Source organism: Nannobrachium achirus, assembly GCF_963921795.1.
Source record: "Nannobrachium achirus genome assembly, chromosome: 8".
Lineage (NCBI taxonomy): Eukaryota > Metazoa > Chordata > Actinopteri > Myctophiformes > Myctophidae > Nannobrachium > Nannobrachium achirus.
The window spans coordinates 39,047,364-39,067,200 of record NC_137817.1 but is presented as its reverse complement, the minus strand read 5'-3'; the positions used below and the strand labels follow the sequence as shown (position 1 = coordinate 39,067,200).

The window sequence follows — 19,837 nt, the reverse complement described above, 5'->3', positions numbered from 1 at the left end:
TCACTGATTATTCTGTGTCAAACTTCAGTACTGCTGGTATGAATCTGACTTGAGGAACTGACATAAACACAATACTTCTTTTGGGCCCGGAGGGGATAACTACAGTACATTATTACTCCATTGTGGTATATTTTTCTGACATTTACTCTTGGCGGTAAGGAATTTAATCTCGGCAGTGCGCAGAGACTAAATTGGTCTGACGAAATCCCTGGTCATTACCACCACACAAAAACACATTTATGAGTTCCATGAGAGTGAGAGCCAATGATTAACAGGTGTTAAAATGAGCAATTTAATAGCATGATTAACAGTGTGTTTTCTGAGATCACCTATGGCAGGCAATGCATGCACGCACCAGTTTGCAAAAATTGCCAAGCCAATAAACACGGTTGTTTGCGGAACAGAGATTGCATGGCTTCTGTAACTGGGATTTGCAATGTCTCATTAAGTCTGTATCTCTGGTAGATTTCTGGGATTTTGGTGATCTCTAAAAATCCTTTCCTTTATAAGTGCCCTTTCGTATGGTTCTAAATCTAAGATTGTCTAGGAATGGTGAGGCCATCTAGGAATGGTGAGGCCATTTTCGCAGAGTACCGGGGAAGCCCAATTTGTCACCAGTGATTGAATGACACACCAGCTGATTGGTCTAAAAGCTGCTTCAAATCCGTTATCCTGAACATAACTTGCCCCTGGAGAAGGTTAGGCGTGCATCATAAACATGGCAATGTGCCCCAGTAAAAGTCATCCAACGTTGTGAGACCGAAAATCCAGGAATTGGATCAAAGTACGATTAAACTTGGCAAAGTTGTAAATCGTGCTTTGTCGTACAGTCCAGAGATAACACCAAACAACATTAAACACCACCATCACACAGACAATACTAAACACCATATAACCATTCCAGACAACATCACTAAACTCCAGACACCACCACATAATTATTACAACACCACACAATTCTAACAGCGGGGTGTTCTGGTCCTAGGGTGGTTGGGCTGTTTTTATGAACCAGTATTAAATATTCAAATGCACCAAATTGCTCCCAGACAGTTGAGAGCTGATGCCAAGCCAAGCGGAAATACCAAAGCCCCCGGCCAAAGACCATGGAAGAGCGGCAGTCGGTGAGAATGAGAGTGGGGAGAAAAAGCGTGATGAGCAGAGAGGAAAGAAAGTGAGAAAAGAGATGGGTCTGCCACCTTATGACGGAGACACCACAAAGGGAAGAAAATACAGAGAGAAGACTTGTTGAGGTGAAACAGAGCAGATAAATGGTTTGTGGGAAGGTCGATACAAGAACAAACACACTGCAGTTCAGGGGGTTTAAACTTCAACCGAGAGAGAGAGAGGATAATCTCCCTTAACGTTAACGGGCAGTGAAATGAACAGGACAGGACAGACTGAGGCCTTGTGGCTGCAGCCTCTCTTCATATTTACTGTACATCTCAGAATGCTGCACTGCAGGGTTTACTGGGGCAGGGTGCTGACCTGCAGCAGGTATTAGTTCATACACACACACAAACACTCCTCAATTGGTGGTGAGAACAGAAATGATACAGTACATCAAAATCCAATTTAGCAGATAAATTAATTGTAAACATGGTTGACGACGTCAACAAGGAAATATGATTAGGGTATTAGGCTTGCTGAGTGTCTTACCAAAACAGAAATGTGTCTGTGATGACACATGAGACATTATTGTCGTATCGTTAACCAATTCGACTTGTAGGTACTCATTTATAAGTCATTATTATAACCTTTCTCCCACTTGGAGTATGGAGCTGGAGTATTAAGGTAACATTTATTCTTCTTTGGGGGGCATTTTCATTGCTATATTAGATACGAGAATGTAGAGAGACAGGAAACAAAGAGAGGGGAGACACAGAGAGAGGGGAGACATACAGTAAGACAAGACCAGGGCATCGCAATTCACAAGGAGCATGTGGTAAATACAATGACAACAGATACCCCGGGTAACATTTATTATAACATTTACGACGATAGTGCCAAGTTAACGCCAATGTTAAGTGTGTATAACCCCAGAATATAAATGAACACCACTTCTATTTTAATTGCCAGTATCATCATGGTATGAGCAGGATAAATCAACAGAGCTGTGCAGTTATCAAATAATTATTTACTCAGCTGCGGTGGCAATAATTAACCAATAATGAGGATATTATTTGTAAATGTGTATACTTAGATTCATTGGTCCTAGTTATTTGTGTTTAAACTGTAGCTTGTCATACTTGGTACTCATGTCATATCTATACTATAATTTTGCGAATGTCTGAGTGTCTGAGTGTCACAGCGTTTCTCCTCAGTGGCTGGAGCAATTGATCTGAAATCGCATCACCATAAGCATATGAACACACCTGACATAACTGTGAAGCCCGTTTGTCACTTTCACAAATCATATGCTGTATATTAGCATTTTTATGGTGTATCTACTCTCTATTCTGCATCTAGCTTGAGGCACATCTATTCTGCATCTAGCATGAGGCAAAATGTTTAACCAGCTCTGTGTGTGTGTGTGTGTGTGTGTGTGTGTGTGTGTGTGTGTGTGTGTGTGTGTGTGTGTGTGTGTGTGTGTGTGTGTGTGTGTGTGTGTGTGTGTGTGTGTGTGTGTGCAGGCAGGCGGGTGTGTGTGCAGGCGGGCGGGCGGGCGGGCTGGGGGGGGGGAAACGGGTTTCTTACATTGATGCTCCTACAGTACATCATGCAAGCACCAGTTAAAGTTACTTTCCATCCCTCATATACTGTGTGCACAGTGCACATCCCATAACCCACACACTGCACATCATTTTGGAGCTCATATCGGGTAAGGGCTAGTTTATACAAATAAACATTGCAGTAGCAACTGACTACTACTGGAACACAGCCTACAATTTCCTTTCCTCCTAGGCGCTGCTTGTTTTGAATTTAGCATTTAACAGTATATATTTTGTGGCAACATTGGATATTCAATCCAATGGGACGAAGTTAACATTAATATCACCCTGTGGCTCTGGACAGATTCCATCACTACTAGTGGCAAACGTCAGCTCTGCAGTCTGCACATCTCTGTGGTACAGAAAGCAGCATGCGTCACAGAACCAAGCACTTCTAGAACCAATTCAATTCAGTCTGGACTGCAGCCACTCACTTTGATAAACAAAATGAGCATGCATTGCAGCACGGTCCTGTACGTTACAACTATATACCCAATATTTTAATAATTTAGTTAATCAGCCCTAAAAACAACATACATAATGTATACTGAGGTTTAAACAATTACCCGTTGTAGCCTGTTTGTTGATTTGACCAAAATGGAGTCGATTCAACAAGTCAGTGCTCGTGTCCAGACCATTCTACAGAGCACAGCAGAAGCTAAACTCAAAGCACCAGTACAATGCCACAGTCAGTGGAATGTGGCAGAAAGTTCTGGCTTTGTGCTATAGGACAGGGAGGCAGACAGAGCGAGCAAACGAGAGAGAGAGGGACAGAGGGAGAGGTGCACCCATCTTCTAATTCTCCCTTTTGCAAATCCCGCCCCATTCTGCCCTGTTACTATGACTAGCCCTTACCCGTTCAAAGATATGAGCTCCGAAATGATGTGCAGTGTGTGGATTATGGGATGTGCACTGTGCACACAGTATATGAGGGATGGAAAGTAACTTTAACTGGTGCTTGCATGCTAATATGTAGGAGCATCAATGTAAGAAATACCCGTTCCATTTAACGGCTACAGAGATACTGTGTACCGATCTGCATGATTTTGGACAACATCTGTAACAGGGCCAGAACCACCCCCCCCCCCCCCCCCCCCGCCCCCCCCCCCCCGCCCGCCCGCCCGCCTGCCCGCCTGCACACACACACACTCCCCCCCCCCCCCCGTGTGTGTGTGTGTGTGTGTGTGTGTGTGTGTGTGTGGGTTTGTGTGTGATTGTGCATGGCCTGAACAACAGCGCCCCTCCCTTAACATGTGTGGTCACAAAAGGTACTGTAGGCTAAATAGATATAGATACACCATAAAAATGCAATTATACAGCATACGATTTGTGAAAGTGACAAACGGGCTTCACAGTTATGTCAGGTGTGTTCATATGCTGATGGTGATGCGATTTCAGATCAATTGCTCCAGCCACTGAGGAGAAACGCGGTTTCAGACAGACACTCAGACAGACAGACATTCGGAAAATTATATGTTAGATGGGACATTTGACACTGGGCAGATTGTTTTTATAGTGGCAGTGAATGGGATTTTTTTATTTTTTCATAGCCTCATTACAGCTATATAAAGTACCAAAGGAAAAACATCTAGGTGATATTAATAAAAAGGGAAGACAAAGGTACAGTAGTTACATTGCAAAACAGGGGGTTTACCCGAAAATATATGTTTTAATTTGTTTAATCCCAGTGGGACAGAATCCTCTTTGCAGATTCTTTTATAGTGGTAGTGGATGGGATTTTTTTTCCTTCATAGCCTCATTACAGCTATATAAAGTACCAAAAAAAAACACATCTACGTGATATTAATAAAAAGGGAAGAAAAAGGTACAGTAATTACATAGCAAAACAGTAGTTTTCCCCTGAAAATAAATGTTTTAATTAGTTTAATCCTCTGGATCAGAGATAGAATAGAAAGAGAAGCGCATTGCATCTTGGGTAGGAAGAGGACAGAACTATAATGTTTCTCCTCACATAATAGGCTGGCTTTTCGTAATTCTGCCCATTTAAAATATATGTACCCAATCGTGACTCTTAGACCATTGATAAGGTCCATGTGAACTAGTTTGTTGAAGCTTATTCATTACAATGATCGCAAACGCTATGGTCGCGAGCGGCCTGGCCGTGCTCTGCAGTGCGGACAGCCGGTGAAAGACGGCTGCCACTTTCTCCGACTGCAGAACTCCACCCCCGCTTGCAAAAAGTGAATGTATTTTTCTGGTTGGCCAGTCAGGGAGTCTCAGGGACCAATGAGAAGGCTGACAAACGGTGAATTATGTGTCCACCCACCCAATTAAAAAAACGTGTGCATTACAATGTGACACTTGGCTAGCTTTCCACATGTCCCATCTTTATTTACATGAGAACACACAACCTACATAGCACTGTTATAATATAAACCACTCACAATAGACAGATATGAAACTCAATCTCTCACACTCAGTCACTCACACACACACACACACACACACACACACACACACACACACACACACACACACACACACACACACACACACACACACACACACACACACACACACACACACACACACACACACACACACACACACACACACACACAGGTTAATGGTTATTAGAAACTAAGCTGCTTACATGTAAATACACAAATGCCTGCCAGTCATTCATTCAGACTTGTCTCTTCCCCTGCGGGAGCACGCTGGCATCTAACCATAACGTGCATTGCTTGCCAACATCATCTGGTGTACAGCTGTACAGCAGAGTAGAGCCAGTCTGCACTGCCACACCTGTACTACATAACCTTTAGTGGACAATCACAACTACAGTGGTTTATGTGTAACCCAGAAAAACACCACTACTGTACCAGTTAGCCACAATTTTAGCAAAAACGCTCCCATCGCATCATAAATATTGGGTGAACGCTGATCTAGCCTCTAGGCCTCCTATCTGGCAGTTCCAACCTTAACATCATTCTACCCATATACTCACTATCCCTCCTCTGTACATGCCCAAATCATCTCAGTCTGGCCTCTCTGGCATGCGCCGTCCCTCTGATGTACTCGTTCTCATCCTATCCATCCTCGTTACTCCCAGAGAGAATCTCAACATTTTAGTCTCTGCTACATCTAGTTCTGCTTCCTAATTAAAGCTAACAAATGAGAGTCATAATTTGGTCATGCTGCGAAGCGTATGAGACACCAGTGGGCCGACCCACCAAATAGACCTCGTTATGGGGAATAATAATGGTTCTAGAGAGGATTATTAAAAGATTTGGACCTGGTCTACAGTATATACACTCACAATGGTTCTTCACACGAGACCACACTGGAAATGGCTGGGCGGCAGTCAACCATGGAGCCATTAAACTAATGTGCCTTGTAAAACACAAGACATAAACAATTGGCCTAATAATGGAGAGAAAGGGAAGGGAATATGATATGGGTCAGCCACTAACTGTGGATGGAGGAGAAGCCGCATCATGTTGCAGGTGCAAAATATCAACACAAAACATATATAAAAAGGGCAGTTACTCACACAAATACACACAAATCCGTTACAAATGTTGTAATCTGGGGGTTACTTGTCAAGATGTCAGACAAGGCAACCTCAACTCATCCTATCAGTTTAATCGCTCTTGACGGTTCCTGTCTCCTTATGAATATCTGACTCCACACCGGACATGTTGGGCGGACTCCTCCACTTTATGTCCAAGCCAAAAATAAACCTCACGGTTTGTCTTGTTTGTTGTTGTAGGGAGTGAACGCTTCTTCCCGCCGTGAGCAGGTCCCACTGCTCGTCAAAGGACATCCTGTCCCCAACCTCCACATAGGAGCCACCGATTGGGAGAACACTGCCATCCTGTCAGCCTGGTTGACTTTTAAAATCACGACTGTGTTTGTGTGTTTGTGTACTAAGACAGCATTGTTAAAGAGTCCCCAGATTGCGCGGACTCTCAACTCAGCTCATGATCTTTGACCCTGTGCTCACGCATTCCTACTCCGAAACAGAAGAGGAAAGAATTTCCGCATACGGCCACTTGCCAAGAAAAACTGAACTTTCATGTATGAAAGTGGACAAACTTAAATATAGAACTGGCTCAGTGGAACTCCCACCACCACACACACTCATATACACACACACTCATATATAAACACACACACACACACACGCACGCACGCACGCACACACTCCCTGCTCGGAGCGCTGTGTGATTCCAAGAGGATATGGTGGTTTTAAGCTGTAGAGGTCATGAAGCTATTGGGTTTTTGATTCTCTGTCCAGTTACACAACACTCCCCCATGCTGATATACTGGAGGATAATTGTTTCCCACTCCCTGTGGGAGGTAAATATAGCATACACCCATAGATCTCGTGTTTATCTGATATCCCTAAAGAGTCGTTTAAACCAGACGTACCGTTGCCAACCCCTTCCGATGCTATACTGGCAGTAAGACGTGTCCCAGCCAGTCAAATCTAACCCTAAATCAGGGAACCTAAGCAAAACAACATGGGGCGACTTAGAGACGGTAACATTTGTGTACAATATACAGTAGATTACAGACATGATTGCTGTGTCAAAGGTTTGAATCTGGCTTTTATGGACAGTGTTGCATGACGTCCTCTCTTGCCCATATTGTAAAATATTTGACTAAATCAACGCATGCATCATGCCTGTATTGTAAAAAGCTTTCATTTTAATTGCCTTTTCTTCAAAGGAAAGGCAAATTAACCCTGACTAGACGACATACCGACAGTGACGGTTTCCAATGCAAGCAACGCTGGGGTGAGAAAACGAGAAAGTCCTTCCCAGTTAGTGTCCCATGATAAAGTATTTGACTATCCATTAATTGAAAACCATAAAACCAAATTTTATTACCACAATAATGACTGTTTCCGACCGTTTCCGCCACTGTTTGACATAATGTAAACAAGCCAATCAAAAGTCCACACATTCCAACCCTTATATTTCAGACCATGAAAACTATGGTGGTTTTAAAATGGGGATGAGTTAATTTTGTGTTTCTAATTAAAATGTTTTCGGGATGGATTAGTTTGCCTCTTGAAGTGGAATTTCCATACTAGAGTCACAACTTTGTAGAGAATGGCGTTTCCACTTCCTAGAAGCTCACAGCATCATTCAAATATTGTGGTGTGTGTGACGAAACAGTCTAATGGTTGATGTAGGGAGTCGTTACAGGCACAGAAAATGCATAAAAGTGGACAGCTGTGCCACAGCCATTGCAGAGAAGGCCTCCTGACAGAGTCATGCGAGTTCCTGTGTTGCAGCCCATTGTCAAGATTGAAATATGTCTCTTTCTGTTGGCTCTCCTTTATTTAAACGGGCAGTCAAGCTGTTGACATTTGTTTAAGCAGACAAAAGAGGCAGGGACAAGCCTGCTGCTTAATAGACACACAAATCAGCTGCACACAGAGTCAGGCAAATGAACTTGATAGGTCAACTAGCTCTCTTTCGTTCCGTCCGTGTGTACCCCAAGTGACCTGATGCTCCTTTTACACTGCCCTCCCCCCAGTATGCACTTCCTGTTTGGATGATGGAAAATGTTACTGCTGCTCTATACGAGACAGAAAAAAAAAGTTCTTATCCAATGTGACTCGAGCAGGGATTTTCTAGGGAAACGACCCACTCCAGAGCGAGTGCTCTAGAAACGCTCGCTTCATCTAACACACAGGACAGTGTAACGTGTGGGCTAGCAAGGCACAGTCACTCCCTCCATCCCTCAGCAGATGAATTCAATTGCGGTGGTGGGAAGGGGGATGGGGGTCCTTTCATTATGCCGTGGTGTCACAAGGTCCCTTGAACTTGGGCCAATGGATGGAGGCAAACAAATATAAGCACTCTGAATTCAAAAGCCATTCCCACTGGGAGACAGCAGGCCTGGCCCGCTCATTACATCATGATTGAGCTACTGTAACTGGCAAGTGATGATGATGCTGATACATTAATTAATGTATTAATTAATTAATACATCTTCCACACACACACACACACACACACACACACACACACACACACACACACACACACACACACACACACACACACACACACACACACACACACACACACACACACACACACACACACACACACACACACACACACACAGTCCTACGGAAGGAGGACAGTACGAGAGAAAGCTGGAGGTAGATAGGGCAACTCAACATGTAGGCCATCTGTCCAGGATTCTTAACACTTCTGCACCATGAATATGGCCTTCAGGTTTGTGATTTCTGTTCAGGTGGGACAGGACAAGGACAAGATGAGGACAAGACAGGGAGTACTGTAAAAGAAAGCACAGGATCCTAATGCACCACGAAAGTTCCATCCATGTTCCCAGGTGTCCGCCAGTTTTAGAGGTTGTAGTGTAGCACTGATGCGTGTGGGGCAGGCAGCAGTCCTGCACCACGAGGCTCCCAGACAGAAAAAGTACAAGGGGGATTGTTGCAAACTTCACACTGCACTGCAAAGCCTCTTTTGTTTATTGGTAAGTCCCAAAATAGAATACAGAAAATTCCAGAATTCCAGAAATGTGAAAACAAAGTGTGTGTGTGTGTGTGTGTGGGGGGGGGGGGGTTGCTTCCATGCCACAGCTACATGAGAACATACAGTACAGTTGAGTACTCTGTATATTCCCTGATCCCTGTATTGTGTCTTTTCAACACCGGCAGAGATGTATTCAACCATCCCTTACCCCCTCGATACACCTATCCTTGCTCCAAAAATGAGTAAAATAGCAGAACCAGAAATTCTGATATCGGACATCAAAGTAGAGTGAGGCAGTGAGCCTGATGTCTGAACTTTACGAACACTCAAAAGAAAAAGGCAAAATGTGCTCTGGGTACTGTAACCTGGCTACATGTATGCAGAGGGCTGTCTGTTAGGACAGAGAATGGCAAACATGAAAACATTCATCCATATTAACACCGTAACATTTCAATATACTCTCAGTAGCAGTCAGTCAGTACTGCTGTTAGTACAACACCATCAGCTGCCGTAACACCTATACTGTTCATAGCCTAGTTGTTAGCGGAAGAATCATAGATCATAGATCATAGAACCCAGCTGCTTCGCTGCCCACAAGGAGCGCATGAGCAATTAGGGGTTAAGAGTCTTGCTCAGGGACACACATCGACATTGCTACCCTGGCCGGGAATCGGACCAGGGACAACCAGGGGAACTGGTTCCCCAGGCAGGCTCCCTAACCATTCAGCTATTTTATCTTTCAACAATACAATAATGCAAGTTGCAACAAATGGGTAATGCAACTTCTAGGGTTATGTAATCCTTAATGACGAAGCACAACTCTCCACTCTCCAGAAAGTATTCACTTATATTTAGTACCGCTAACATCATGCAATGTACAGGTGTGGAGCAGAGCAGAGATCAGCAGAGATGTTATGATTATAAACTTCATCTTAGCCTAATCGGAACCTTGCAAGAGTGAATGGAAACTTGCTGCCTACAGAACACACATACAGTACACTCACAATTATCAGAACACACACAAACACTCATTGACGACACACTCAAAATGTGTGTCCATCACAGCGATAAGGCAACCTCTTATCTGATACGAGTAGCGAGACATCTTGCATAAAACATAAGATAAGCTCCAACAACTTCCTCTTGGTACCGAGACGGGGTAGAGAAAGGTTGGCTATGCCACTTTAATTCAGGAAAGCACAGGAGCAAAGAAAACATTACAGTATATGAGGGACGAGGAGAGACAAACACAGACACACACAAAACTTCAAGAAACCCTTGAGAGAAGCTATGACATCACAGTGTTTCCATTACAATAAACATCCTCCTCCCAGTTACATTTCTCACATACAGTAGTAGTAGCACTTGGCTACCATGAAATCCTGTAAGGAAACAATGGAAGACAGTTAGAGGGACCAGAAGTCCTGAGGATCTGAACCTGCAGCAAGGCTCTGGAGGGAAGCAACGTATGGATTAGAAGTGAATCTACTGCAGTTAGACAGTTCTGACTTCCACACTCACAGTCATTGAACAGTTGAACACCACAACAGATCCATACATTTGAGAAACCTTCACACCTTCAACAAAAAAATAATCAGAAAGCACACAATGCTTTGTTTCACCCACCCACCCACCAACAGAGTTGGTTTAGCTAAACGGTTAGTATGAAGGGGTGGAAGGGAACTTACATCTCTAGATTCCCTACGTAGACCCTCTGTGTTTCTCAGCCAGCAACGGCTCAGCTCGCTGAGCTCCAGGATGGGTTGCACCTTGAGCCGAACTGTGTCCCCTGACTGGCGGATCATCTCCACGATCTCGTCCCGGCTCTTGTTCTCCACGTTGCGCCCGTTAATCTCCACAAGCCGGTCACCTGGCACAAGCCCCAGTGCCAGGTCCTTGGTACCAGCACCAGGCTCGGCAAAGTGCACCACACGCCTGTATACTCCTCCATCTACACCGCGGTCCAGCATAGTGGTACGCCGTAAAGAGAATCCGAAGTCGCCAGTGTTGCGTCGCTGGAGTTCCAGCTCGCGTGTTTCTGGCGCAGTTGGAGGGACAACGGCCGGCAGCTGCAGGTCAACAGGGAACGTCTTGTCCACCACTTGAGGGATGCAGACCTTCTTGGCCAGGGGCGCCCCAGACCGCTGCTTGAGGCTGTGCTTCCGCTCCGGGTCGAAGACTTTGCTCTCCACCTGCGGGGAGGGAGCGGCCGAGTTCTGGCCTGAAGGCGTGGAGCCCTCTGACGGGCTCTCCTCTTTGCTCCTCTGGGAAAAGGAGAAGCGCTTCATCATCTGCCCGACCTGTGCAGAATTCTGTTTGGCCAGCGAGCCAAAGTGAGCCACGCGATCACGCACGGAGCTCCGACGGCCGTCCTGTCCCCCGTCACCCTCACCCTTCAGGTCGTCGGTGGAGCTGGCAGCGCTCAGTTGGTCATCCAGGACCATGCTGCTACGGTTGCTCAGGCCGTCAGACTCGATGTCGGTGAGGCTGATCTCATGGCCGCTGGCCACTTTGATGGGGATGGGATTGGAGATTTCCAGCTTGTTCTTGGACTCTCTCTTGGCCTCCCTCTTCAGATTGAAGAAGCCACGGCGCATACTCATCTCCTCCAGACTGCGCATCTCCGCCGCAGACATTCTCTCTTTCTTGTCTTTCTTTTCCTTCTTACTCCCATCCTTCTCCTTGTCTTTTTTCATCAGGTTGAACATGTTGCGGCACTTGATGTAGTGTGGTCCACCGATGTGGCTCCTGTTCCCTCAGATGAATAAAATATTTCCATGCAAAGGTAAGGGTCCAGTTTGTTGATCCAGTCCTTTAGGGAATGTCTTGATGGGGACTTGACGATGCCACCAGCTCAAATCCCCTGTGGAAAGTTTAAGAGAGAGAGAGAGAGAGAGAGAGAGAAAGCAGCGTTAATTATCACCAGATCTGAAAAAAAATTGTACTGTATGTTTCATAATTTTAAATAAGACAACATAATCAGATTAAGATAGACTGTATCTATGGATTGTTGGAGAAAACAGTTGGGAAACATTAACTGCAAGTACGCCTAAATAGAGTACAAAAGCCTTATAAATGGACTCACAAACACCTCATGTTTAGAATGCTTCCTAAATCTCTTCATCTTGAACATATTACAACATATTATTAAATAACGACATAGTTTCTAATGCATTTTGTACACATCCAACCTCTGTAGTAGACTAAGGACCAAACATCACTCAGGGCCTCAAAACACTTTTACAGTCCATTAGTATGCCCTACCAAGAACTTCTAAGTGAACATGGCAAAGATTATTCCACATCACAGCCACATAGGCCCATTAAAGGAGCTTGGCGAATAGAAAACACATTCCTGGCTCACATTTGAGATGCACGTTTCCAAACCCTCAAAAAATCAAGGGGAGATGGCTCCTGCCACAGGCCAAGAGAGGCAGGCAAGCAGATACACATCCCTGAATCTGGTTTGCATTAGCCGCCTTTATGTCACTGAGACAGACAAGAGCTACTCAGACCCCTCTCTCCACAGGGTAGAGTACAATGGAATCCCAAACAACCAACTTCATGGTCACAAAAAGTTACAGCCAACGTCTATCACAGAGGTCTGGGTCGACTTTGTGATGCTGATGACTTTGTGCCCAAACCACTGAGATGGAGATCCATCAGGTCTCGGAACTAGGTAGGAATCAGATTAGGCTCAAACAAAGGGTTAAATTTGTTCTCCTGTTATGTCGCAAAAATTTGGAATGCCCTACCGACGGCCTTAAAGGAGTAAATCCCTAGCCTCCTTTAAAACCGCTCTGAAAAGTCACTTACAGGTGGCTGCAACTCGAAACCAGGTATGCGACCTGATATAAATAACAAGGCACAAGTTGGCACCTCGGCAGAGTGCCAACCTGCCCACCCACATGCATAGAGAGCGCCGATCACAGTACTTGCGCGCTCTGCTGACGCAAATATATCATCATCATCATAATATAGAGCTATTTAATACTCACTATGCTGTGGTTAATTCCTTGTTGATAGTAAACAGGTGCCAACAACTCAAAACAAAGCTGGGCGTCAGTGGGCAGTGCAGAAGCTGATAGCGTGCATCTGCTGCATCATGATGCACACCATTAATGTTAGAAATGGATGGTGATCATGCTTCAATATCAATACATCACCCGGTCACCCCCATTTATTTCTCAAGTACAATTATTACATTTTGATCAGTGGTTCCCAAACTTTTCAGGTCGAGACCCAAAACAGAGATTAGACTTTTGCCTGGGACCCAAACTAGTGAAAAGAGAAGATCTACAAGCTAGATCGGCTAATTTCACCGCTTCTTAAACATTTTTATATATAATTTATGGAAATTCTTAGATTTCTTTCATTCGTTAATGAAATTACATAGAAAAACCATTGCATTGTATTGTTATTCATGGAAATCTTTGAATGTTTTCTTTTTTTTTTTTATATAATAATAATAATTTAAAAACAAAATTACAAAATTAAGGGGCCCATAAAAGGGTCCCGGCCCAGTGTTTGGGAAACAGTGCCTTATTTGTGGATCAGTGACATGACAACACTTGGAGACCCCCTGTCTTTCTCTATTGGGAGGGTCCAGGCTGGGAGACACAAAGCATGACAGCTCTGGATGTAACGTTAGCTCTTAGCCTAGCCACCAGCAGGGCTAACGTTACTGATGTAAACAGTGTGCAACGGGACCCCCCCAAAACACCTCCACGTTCCCTGCGGTAAATGCAAGAGATGCACACAGCAGTTGGCCGACAACGTTTCATTGATACATTTGACGAAGCCTCCAGTTTAGCAATCCAGCTAACTAGCTATAGCCTTGGCTCAAGGAAAGGCACTCGTTCTTTGCCCTCATTTGTACGTTGTAACGTAAAAAATCCAGGAGCAGCACTTTGGATCCTATGGAAAACCATCCAGTTAAAAAAAAAAAAGATACTGCTTCGTCCCTCACACATAGCTGAATACTCAAACTAAATGTTTCCTCCGCCAGCCAACATGTTTAGAAATGATGGGAGTACTTGCCTTTTTCCAGTATTGATGGGCACCTCTGGTGGGCGTCTGATGGGCGCAGCTCCCTCACAACAGAGCAGCGTCTAATGAAAGCAGCTGCACTGTGTGATGATTAGCTGACGTTAGCTTAGCTGGCTGATCCCATTCCCAGCGCTGTGTTGTTACGCCACATCATTCGACACAGCCACAACGACGACCCCTGGTGGCCGATTCGTGTAAGTGCCGGCTGACAGCTAATGTTTTCACAGTCTATTAAAAATGCATCAGTGGTGGAAAAAGTACTGCTATGTTTTACTGATGTAAAAGACTTTTATATCAGTAAAACATGGCAGTACTTTTACTAAAAGTATCAATAGCCTACTGCAATGTAGAAACACTGTTACAAGTAAAAGTCCGGGATTCAAAATTTTCTTGAGTAAAAAAAAGTAGCCTATGTATTGGTGTTAAAATTTACTTTAAGTAACAAAAGTATTTTTTTGTATATTTTAAGTTTTCAAATATATAAAAATCTTTTGAAAATAGCAGATCTTCAAGCTCACAATGCGTCGCATCGCAACTTAAGTTTTCAAATAAATGTAGTGGAGTAAAAGTAGGCTACAATGATTGGATCTGATATGTAGTGGAGTAGAAGTAAAAGTATTCAAAATTGGAAATACTCAAGTAAAGTACAAATACATAACAATGTTACATAAGTAGCAACACTACAGTACTTAAGTAAATATACATAGCTACTTTACACCACTGATCATTACTAGAAATGAAATACTAGACTTGGAACTTTCGTCAATAATAAAGAGTACAAAAAATGTATACAGTTGAAAATATAGGAATATGAAATAATTCAATGAGATGAGTCATGAGATAAAGTGTAAGATGAAAGAAGTGGTGACATAATTTGGCTTGTGCAATGAATAATGCAATGGATGGGTAATGGATGAGTCAAGTACAAAGGGGTAATCACCAAAATGTGTGTGGGGTAGTCAGTAGTTTACATATAGACAGTTATTATATTAGTAGTTCAATATGGAGCTGGTGCATGTACAATGCAATTTATGTGTGACTAAGATTCACTAATTGTATTTATCTTTTTCCAAACTTTGAGACAAATGTTGTATTCTTTTAGCCTAGGCTACTACTCATCATGATAATCAAGACGGTTTAGATGGGTGGTGGCATATTTCTCTGGTGCGCTTTAATTTCTACTTTTGGATTCAATATAGTTTCTACACTTAACAGCTTTTTTTCTAATTTCATTGTTAGCTGCCCATCTTCGATTATTCTCCCAATAGGTAACCGGACTCTTCTCTGAGCTGTACCGGTTGCTAGGTAGTATGAGCTCACACCCCCTTGGCTCAAACAGAGGAGGCATCTTCTTCACCTGATGGGATATATTTCAGTGCTTACCTATGTGCCAACAGCCACGCTTCAAGAATTCAAGAATACCTTCATATGAAAATAACAGGTAAGCATTCCATGTTTTTTTTCTTCATAATGTACCTATTCAGCATGTACTTCAAATGTTTACTTTAAAGCTAGGAGTAAACTAGAGCCCTAGTGTTGGGTTTTCTTATACAATGTTATAGGCGGCTAACAGAAAATGTCGACATGATCATGACTAATTAATATACACAGTTAACACATGGGCTGACATGGGTCGTATTCAGGAGCAGATATCCAGTATGGCAGTATTGTTTTCTTAAACACAATTCAGTAATTTTATCACATTATCATGATATAATATATCATTCTTATTATTATTTTCAGTGACTTTCACAAGTATCTACTGTGATGGCACACCAGGGTTATGATGGAAGTGGCCCCGTACCTCAGATGCCAGTGTACTCTATTGGGATGCAACCTGATCACAACATAGCGAACCCAACACAAATGATGAGCCCAGGAGCACCAGTTATCCCAGGCTACCTAGCCTCTGGAGAGCCAGACTTCTTAGCCCCTCAGCCTCCTATGACGATGACCCCTGGAGCGCCAATTCCTCCGGGTTACATACACGCTCAGCCCCCGCCGATGATGCCAGCCCCTGACAGGCCCCTGGGCTGCCCTCCGGGCCTGGAGTATCTCACCCAGACGGACCAGCTGCTGGTTCATCAGAAAGTGAGCATGGCTGAGGTGATCATGGGCTGGGAGATGAACAACGTCTACACGGTGAAGAACAACGTTGGCCAGCAGATGTTTATGGCCACGGAGGAGAATGACCTCTGCAGCATGCAGTGTGGCCCGGGTCGCGCCTTCACCATTCACGTCCAGGACAACCTGGGGCATGAGGTCCTGACCCTGCAGCGCCCTCTGCGCTGTAGTTCATGCTGTTTCCCCTGCTGCCTGCAAGTGCTGGAAGTCCACATTCCTCCTGCCGTCCCCATAGGCTACGTGGTGCAGAACTGGCACCCCCTCGTGCCCAAGTTCACCCTCCTGAACGAGAGGAAGGAGCCCCAGCTCAAGATAAAGGGGCCGTTTTGTGACTGCAGATGCATGTCTGACATCGTCTTTGAATTGTTGTCCCTGGACGAGACAGCCGTAGTGGGGCAGATCAGCAAGCAGTGGGGGGGCTTCATGCAGGAGGGTTACACGGATGCAGACAACTTTGGAATTAAGTTTCCCATGGACTTGGATGTGAAGATGAAGGCTCTGATGCTGGGAGCCTGTTTCCTGATTGACTTCATGTTCTTTGAGACAAATCCAAACTCTCATTCAAGGCATTCATGATTTCAGAGGGTTTTAGACTTTCAAAGATCATTGGATGTTGTATAGTTTTTAATGTAAAATGAATATCTGTAATTTTTTAAGTTACGAGAAACATTTCAATCAAGTTTTGTTGAAATAAATTGTTAGCCATCCATCTCACCTTTTCAAGATTTCTTCTTGTACACTCAAATATATATTTTTTACACAGCCTACATTTTGGACTGTAGGCCTAATGTTGGTGGAACAGTGACCTATCAATACACAGGCCGAAGGTGTGTTCGAAAACTTGCACCATGGGTACCGGAGGCACACTCACGTATAGTTTGCAATAGCCAGTGTGCTCGCTGTGCTCAGTTCTGTATATTAGGTCCGTGTACTTTCAGGCAAACCCAGTTTCTACCGGACTAGACCATTCAGCGGCCTAGTAATCATACCTCTCTGGCTATTCATCAGCAAGAAAATGTTCATTTCGTGGCACCCATCCTTCCTCACTTCATAGGTTTCATGGAATCGAGGAGGTGGACAGTTTCCTTGTTACAATGTAATCTGTTTTGCTGTCTATTGTGATACTGGCACGAATCTGTGTCAAGCAAGCGCAGTGCGTTATCATGATATTGTCTCTGTGACTGTGTAAGCTGCACTCATAACACTGACACAGATGAGCGTGTGAGTCTGTGTGACTGTGTGTGGCGGTGGCCCCTGTGGCGTGTGCATGCATGCACTGCCTGAGTGGAGCGGAGGACATCGTTGAAACCGTCCACAGTCATTTATCCTAATAATATATAGAAGTTGTTTGAGCTTCATAGGTATAATAGCCTGTGCGTTGGTGTCTTTGTTATGCTAAAGAAAACAACAAGTGCATCCTGATATATAATGACTTTTGTCATTTCTAGTTTAGGCTAATATATATCCCACGATTTTGTAACCCATTTTTCACCCCGTGCCAATTGCCTAAGCTGTAATCCTGGGCGCTACTCTCCCTCTGCCAACCTGGAGAGAGCCCCGAACTGAGCTCATGCTTCCTTCAATGCATAAGGAGAGAGCAGGGTGCTTATGAGGACCATAGTCTCTCAAGAACAGCCTACAGTAACTGAGCTCGAGTTACAACTGAGCTCAAGTGAAAAGAGTGACCAAACTTTTCCTTGATGATGGCTAGCCAGATTGATTATCACCTGACAGGGTGATAACACTTTATTCTAAGTAACCAGTTCCTTTCCCCCGGCTGACCAGGGGGAGGCAGTATAGAGACCATGATTGTCTCCACCAGCCGAAGGCTGAGGGAGAGTATGTTTTCCCCTCCGTCCGTGTGTCCGTGCGTGCGTCCGTGCGTGCGTCCGTGCGTGCGTCCGTCCGTGCGTCCTCGCAGTTTGTGAGCACCTAATCTCAGTCGCCGTTGGCCCGGTCGCTGCCAAAGTGAGCACACACATTCCCTGGATGCCAATCTAGAACCTCTGCCCTAAGTTTTTCAAATGGGCCTTTTCTAGCGCCACCTAGTGGCCGATGTTTCGCCTCCGTGCGTCCTCGCAGTTTGTGAGCAGCTAATCTCAGTCGCCGTTGGCCCGGTCGCTGCCAAAGTGAGCACACACATTCCCTGGATGCCAATCTAGAACCTCTGCCCTAAAATTTTCAAATGGGCCTTTTCTAGCGCCACCTAGTGGCCGATGTTTGCAAAACACATTTCTGTGCACTATTCTTACAGATTTTGTCCAAAAATCCTACAAATCGGTAGGCAGTATCTCGACAGTCATGTGATCGACACGGATCTGTCCGATTTTGCATATTCCATCCTGATTGGCTAAGATTGGCTTCCAAAGTTTGTAGGATTGCGTGCGTCCTCGCAGTTTGTGAGCAGCTAATCTCAGTCGCCGTTGGCCCGGTCGCTGCCAAAGTGAGCACACACATTCCCTGGATGCCAATCTAGAACCTCTGCCCTAAATTTTTCAAATGGGCCTTTTCTAGCGCCACCTAGTGGCCGATGTTTGCAAAACACATTTCTGTGCACTATTCGTACAGATTTTGTCCAAAAATCCTACAAATCGGTAGGCAGTATCTCGACAGTCATGTGATCGACACGGATCTGTCCGATTTGGCATATTCCATCCTGATTGGCTAAGATTGGCTTCCAAAGTTTGTAGGATTGAGCCGTTTTGAACAAAATGCCTCAAATCACAAACGCAAAGTGCAATTATCATGAAATCGCGCACACACGTTCCCACTAGGCCGAGGAAGAAATGCCACGTATTTAAAAAAAAATCAGCCTCATGGTGGCGCTATAACAGGCTGATTTGTGGTTTTACCTATAACTCCACCGATCAGTTCACCAGGACGCACGGTCTGGTGGAGACCTGTGCTCGGAAGAGCACTGCTTCTAGTTACTGCATGTTTTTTGTGAGGTTACCTACCTACCCTAGGGGACATGGCCGGGAGGACATGCAAACTCCACACAGAAAGGCCTTTTCACCAACCCCACCAGGGTATGGGCACTGATGATGCGGAGGAGAGAACACGCCCACAGCATCGCCGGCGGGAATCGAACACGAACCTTCTAGCTGTGAGAGGACAGCACTACCAACTGCGCCACCGTGTTGCCCTTGTACTCTACATTTATTTGGTTTTGCATGCTATCCTCAATTAAGTTTTCCACACAGCTGTTTGATGACTAAAAGAGAAAAATGACTGTACAACATAGAAATTTCTCATTAAATTAGATTACGAGAGCAGAATATTGTGTTTGTCAGATAATTTAAAGGATTGAAACAAATATACAGGCACTTGTGCTGAGAGCAGTATCATACATGGCCTTGCCTGCCATCTGTTCCAAAAACAAGAGATAGTATTGCAGATAAATAATTAACAGCTGTCATTACACCATGCAGTGTGTGTGTGTGTGTGTGTGTGTGTGTGTGTGTGTGTGTGT

The 19,837-nt window shown here is 44.5% G+C and overlaps 2 protein-coding genes across 4 annotated transcripts in view; one reads left to right on the top strand and one right to left on the bottom strand.

Moving 5' to 3' along the window:
* myo18ab (myosin XVIIIA b) overlaps positions 1 to 14,317 on the bottom strand; it is a 158,451-nt gene extending 144,134 nt beyond the window's left edge. For all 3 annotated transcript variants that reach the window (XM_080732321.1, XM_080732322.1, XM_080732323.1), the window contains exons 1-2: positions 14,233 to 14,317; positions 10,882 to 12,056 (exon numbers count right to left, since the gene is read on the bottom strand). In XM_080732321.1, coding sequence (XP_080588447.1) covers positions 10,882 to 11,901 — 1,020 coding nt within the window. In that variant the 5' untranslated portion in view covers positions 11,902 to 12,056; positions 14,233 to 14,317. The remainder of the gene's footprint in view (positions 1 to 10,881; positions 12,057 to 14,232) is intronic.
* Positions 14,318 to 16,245: 1,928 nt separating this feature from the next.
* On the top strand, positions 16,246 to 16,941 carry LOC308290099 (phospholipid scramblase 1-like; the record flags this gene model as incomplete). The annotated part of the gene is made up of 1 exon (XM_080731874.1): positions 16,246 to 16,941. The coding sequence occupies one exon, from the start codon at positions 16,246 to 16,248 to the stop codon at positions 16,939 to 16,941; it is 696 nt and encodes a 231-aa protein (XP_080588000.1).
* Positions 16,942 to 19,837: the final 2,896 nt, after the last annotated feature.